The following is a 5,838-nucleotide window of genomic DNA, read 5'->3' as shown; positions in this document are numbered from 1 at the left end:
GACTCCCTAATTGTTGGTGGGCTACTTTGCCGCTCACTGCTGTATGAACACTCCCTGTCCTGCCCCCAGCAGAAGCTGCAAAGAGGGACAACGTAGGCCCATATCCACTGCCCCTATCCAGCAGCCGCACAGCAGGAATTCTCCCCCAGATGCTTGTTGTTCCTCTATAGCCCCATGCACAGGCAGAGTGGTGAATAGGGACTGGAATACGGTACAGACGGGTCCTGCCTTCATCCCTGAAGTCTGGGAATATAAATGCCAAAGCTAGTCTCAGCTTACACCATCAGAACACTCAGGTTGTGCAGTGCTGAATCAGGCCCCAGAAGCACAAGCACAGAAATTCAGGGAGCCCTTGTGTAGAAATGTGTTTAAGGGTCCATGTACCCTTCTCTTTACCCATTGTGTAAAACTAGACATGCTAGCAGCCCTCAGCACGCAGTTAAGGTGATACTGTTTTTTAATACTTAGTTTTGGCGTACACATGGTTTTCCCCATACACCATAAATTTCCTTGCTTTTATTTGTGTCTCACACACAGCTTTGTGCACTTTTAATGTAATTTTATTTAATAACATAAAATGTGCTTGTACAGTGAGAAAATAAATGCGACATAAGATACTGAAAGTCTTAGCTCAAATATTAGATAACTTTGAATATGACAATGCAGTAGTTTAAAGCATGCTAACTTACCAATGAATATAACAAAGTAATTTCAGGTACAAAGACTTTTGAAGCATATGGCATGTGTTTTATATCTAAGGTTTTAAACTTTTTCCTCCAGCAATCACTCCCTTTCAACAAATTCTTATTTAGAAATAAACGTATTCTTTTACAAACAAGAAAGAAAGAAAGAATTCGGAGTAGTCAGCCATGGGTTTTCAGGTTTATATCCATCAGAGTCTCTTGGTATCCGCCTGGTGATGACCCAGCCACATACCAGTACTATTCACAGAAGAAGTCAATGGCCTGAAAGACACAGTCATTAGAAAAATGAGCAAAGGCTCTCAGGGATTGTTATACCAAATAAGAACAAGATATAAACTGAATCAAGGTGCAAAATACATTTTGAAAAGGTAAGCAAAGAGAAGCAAATGTTAAATAATTACCACCTTAAAATTCTACTGTATAAATCATGGAACTTGTCTCAGAACACTAGAGAAGAGTTCCATATTGACAAGATAATGCTTTTTACTAAGCCTTTCGGGTTTTGTTTCTCTTTTGTTCTTTCATTTATTATGGCTAATCAATGGTTGCTACACACTGAGCCACATTCAGTCCTGGTGTAATATAGTGGCCTGCCATGGACTTCAGTGGAGATGTGGCCACTATATAGAAGAACTAAATTTGGCCCTTTAAATTCTTGTAAATAAAACTTGCTTGATAAAGTACAAGTCCTACCAAGTAACTGTTCAGTTAATTTATCCATAGAAATATGATCTGTGAATTTCCCCAGACCACACCTGCTAATAAAATACTTTTGAACATAAAAACAATGATGAAACACACATATAGCTTGAAGAGGATTTTTCAAATGCTTTCCTGTTTGAATGGAACCATACATTTGAACAGAACATGGCTTACTATTCAGTATTAATGAAGGTAATTACCATAAACCAGTCCAATGAAAGATGTTTTAAGGTTTTAATGAAAGTGCTTTTAAAGAGACAAGCTACCAAACAATCTGAGTCTCTGTGCCAACACACTAGCTTCTGAGAAACCAAACATCTGCTTCACAGTGTAATTGAGGGGTTTTTTTGTGTGAATATATTACAAGTCTTCAGTAAAGTTAAAAATTCCATGGGGCAGTGGAAAGCTTGAGAAACTACAGTAGTCTGATACAGTGCAACAGAAGGATGTGTTTTAAAATAAAGCAGCCTGGTTGTTTCAAAATAAACATTTGAATATGTTTCCAGTCACTTTAATTTTGTGTATTAATGCTTTCTCCTTATATGAGTAAACAAGCTTCTCTCACACACGGGGTGGAGGGCACGTAGATTATACAAAGTGCCTTTAAAATTTGCTAAAACTTTCCTTTTCATTGTTTCGGTTTAGTAAATTGAGAAGCATTTATATTTTAAAAAAAAAAAAAATACTGGGTGGTTTTAGAAAAAAGCCCTTTTGGTGTTAAAAAATAGCCTGGAATGCTTTGTCTAATATTGAACTGAATTGAGAATGAGTGAATTTTCACATGTAGTTGAAACCTCTGCCCGTTCCCAAGGCAGTAGATAGCAGAACTCAGTCAGGCTGCTATCACATATGCAAACTGAAGCTTGTGCTCATTACAAGAATTTTCTATAAAAGAGACAGATCTCTATTTGTGTAAATAATTAACGGAGACTGTGACAGTATAGGGTGCTCCATGAATATGCAGCATGATTCTCCGGCTCTTTAGGACCAATAAAACTTGCTATACACTGCAAATGGAATCTTGCGTGCAATGCATAATGGGCTTAAATCTACATCATTCAAGTCAATGAGAGTTTTTCAATTGACTCAAATGGGGAGCAGGATCAAACCCTACATACAGCTCTCAATGGTGCCTAAATCTTAGCAAGATTAGGGCCTAAATTATGAGTTCAGTGGGGCTCCTCGACAAAGTACTGGAAACAGGATCAGGCCCCAGGTATTGTGTGTGGCTCGGCACTCTTACAGTCAACAGTGGGATGGTGTAGTGCATGGCGATGATTTGTTCTTATAGCAAATTAGCATTGCACAGTTGAGTATATTTATGTAACCCCCTGGCCATTTGCAGATTCCTTACCGTTGTAGGGATTGTCTTATTAGCTTCTTGATAAACATGCTGCTCCGAGACTAAATTGCTAGGGAAGTAGCCAACGGTTCCCATCTGGTCTTCATACTGCTCACCATACACCTTAGAGCAAGAAAAGCTATAATTAGACGCAATAAAGCAGCCCACATCCAAATTAAATTAGTTCAAGTTTTTATCAAAAGCAGCAATCATACTCTCTCTCTCTCTCTCATGGTCTTTTGGATTTCATGCTACTTGATTAATTAGGACAAGATTTTTTTCGAAAGGAGGCATGAATATAAGCCAGAACACAGACACACACGACTCCAATAAGTTATATTTAGGATACATTATTTGTAAGATCTTCCAGATAAAAGTGGAGTGGCAGTTTTATTTTCCTTTAAATGAAACGTTGGAGTTAAGATTGAATGACCCATTGTCATCAAAGTGTCTCTTCCCAGATTTAGGTTGCTGTAAAATCTTTGCACTCGATTCTTTGAATAAATGGCAGCAGCAGAAGAGCACTGGATTTTATTTTGATTGGTTCAGTGCATTTAGTTCCATTATACTATTATCTATATTGTAATAGGTTATATGGTTTCTCAATACGAGAGATTCTTATCAGTGCTTGAAGTTTGGATTGGAGAGTTTTGAATATTCCCTTTTTTCAAATCTCAGATGCAGTCTTTAAAAAAGCCATAAGATTTATTTTCGCTGCTAAAATCTGCTTTTTGAAAAAAGTGGATGTTGACAAAAGAAACATTACTAGCCAACTAGAGGTAAATTAATGCTTGTATAAAGAAGAATTTCATCTTACACTTCCAGCCCAGAACTCTCCAGCTTCTCTCTCTTTCACTAGTTTTGAATAAACATAAATCAACTGCCCTTTTTTAATATTAATAAACCTGCAGTCTGGTGCGTTGTAATCATCTTCTGCTCTGGCAAGGGAAATAGTGTCTGCAAAGGAAAAAAAGCAAGTACATAAAGGGTATATATTAGACTCTCTCTGAAGAAAGTAATCAGAGAAAAGGCTGCCAGATTTCATCTTACACAATTTTTAGCCTGTACTAAGCAAAGTAAAGTAAAGCCAGAGACACTCACTTTATCAAAACATTAGCTACAACCGTGTGCTCAGAAAAATGTTTTTAACTACACCTACCTTTGATTATAATGGATTTTGAAACAAAATCCTTGAAAATGCAGTATGTGGAATATAAATTAATTTCACATATGGTTTTGCCACATTACATTTTTTTTAAAGGTACAAAGAGACCGATTTAATACAGCAAAGCTAACCAGCAGCTTGTTCTTACATTTCAAAGCCAGACACTACTTTGTATAAAAAACACATTTAAATTTTGATCATATGCTCTACTAAAGTTTAAACAAAAATACTTACAAACACACTCCTCATCAGCACAGAGCTTTTTGCTGGCAAGTTTGTCCATAAAAATTCCAGTCACGCCAGGATATGGAACTCCAAGGCATAAAAATAGTATAACCAAATCAATAGTTAGTGTCATTTTTCTATCGTGTTCTTCTTTGCTAGCACTTCTCTCTCTCAAATGCATGTTAAGTCTGGTAATACTTATCTTTTATGGAAAAGCTAGACATCTGGACAAACATCCCTGACCAATGGGAAGAGATTAAGTTAACATTCCACTACTTTAAGAGGAACCACAGGGCCCCAGGGGACCCTCAGGTTTTATTTACCAAATACAATTCCTTTCCAAAGCCTTTTTGTACCATTTATTCAATAAACTGCTGTATTACAGAGACTTTCTATACTTGCCTGTAGGCCTTTGTTAAGTGTAATATTCTTATCACCACCTCAGGCAAAATTTGTCTGAAGATGAAAAAAATAAATCAGTCCCTGTTAGCAGCAAATGAAATAACATCCCTTAAAGTCCATAAATCCTTGATTCGCATGAAATGTACAAAAACAATAAAGTCAGAGCTTTCTGGTGCAGACTGTCTCTGTGTCATGTTTCTGCAGAGCCCTTAGGCACCACTGCAAATATAAATAAACCTAGTTTGTGACACAGGTAGTTGAATCTCAGTGAAAGGCTCTGCGCATCAGCAAATTACATTTGAAACTTAGGCACTGCACATTCATAGCATGGACAAAGCTTTAATTTCATTGGGTGCTCCTGTTAAAAAGCAAACATATTTAAAAGCTTATGCCAGAACAACCCTCCATTCTATCCTAATTTACATAACTGCAGTATCCTCACAGCACGACCTTGCACCCACCGAATGTGAGGTCATGTCTTGCATGTGTCCATAGAATCACATTCCTCCCTGAAAATCTCACAGCATGCTGTTGCATAACTGGACTCTCACTGGAGAAGTTGTGCGCTTGAGGCACTGAACTGCATATGTTGTAACGGATTCAACTCTACTATTTGATGACAGCATTTTAAAGGTCAGCACATTTAAAATCCAGTATGTTACACAGGAAGAAAAAGGTGATAATAAAGAGAACAGTGGCCTTCAGTCATACCACCTATTTCTATCATCCCCACCATTCTCACAAGCAATGGAAGGCTAAGGCAGCTCAGTACTTGCAGGGGAGATCACTTAGGTACACCTGATAGCAGTTTGGCAAGTGATTACATGGCACTCTTGGGAGAGTCAGTTCTGAATCAATGCCTAAGTGCCCCCCCTCATACTGATCAACGTGCCATTTTTCAGGTAAGGAACAAAACAGCAGTGACTGTCAGCTAGTTATTACAAATCCTATGGGATTCTTCATAAAGTAGGAATGTTAACACTGTCTCCTTGCAGTGTGATTGTAGCTGTGTCAATATTAGAGACACAAGGTGGATGAGTTAATATATTTTATTGGATAAGCTTCTGCTGATCAGAGACAAGCTTTCAAGCCACACACAAAAGCTTTTCTCTCACACCAATAGAGGTTGATCCAATGAACAGCATAATCTCACCCACCTTGTCTCTCTAACACTGTCCTGGTCATATTCTGATTGTTAATTACATTCTCCCTGATCTTCAGGCCGTTGCCTTGCTCTCCATCTCAACGTGAAGTTGACATCTAGCTGCTCTTTGTTGTACCTCAGCACACTCTTTCCC

At 37.9% G+C, this 5,838-nt stretch overlaps 1 protein-coding gene across 1 annotated transcript; it reads right to left on the bottom strand.

The window, feature by feature from the left end:
- Positions 1-589: 589 nt before the first annotated feature.
- OTOR (otoraplin) lies at positions 590-4,714 on the bottom strand. Its single transcript, XM_032790465.2, has 4 exons — positions 4,148-4,714; positions 3,566-3,705; positions 2,761-2,871; positions 590-965 (listed from the first exon to the last, which is right to left on the bottom strand). Exons 1-4 carry the CDS (start codon positions 4,317-4,319, stop codon positions 942-944), a joined length of 447 nt encoding a protein of 148 aa, XP_032646356.1. The 5' UTR covers positions 4,320-4,714; the 3' UTR covers positions 590-941.
- Positions 4,715-5,838: the final 1,124 nt, after the last annotated feature.

Source organism: Chelonoidis abingdonii, chromosome 3 (assembly GCF_003597395.2).
Source record: "Chelonoidis abingdonii isolate Lonesome George chromosome 3, CheloAbing_2.0, whole genome shotgun sequence".
NCBI classification, from domain to species: Eukaryota; Metazoa; Chordata; order Testudines; family Testudinidae; genus Chelonoidis; species Chelonoidis abingdonii.
The sequence above is the reverse complement of the archived record's forward strand: the minus strand, read 5'-3'. Positions and strand labels throughout refer to the sequence as shown.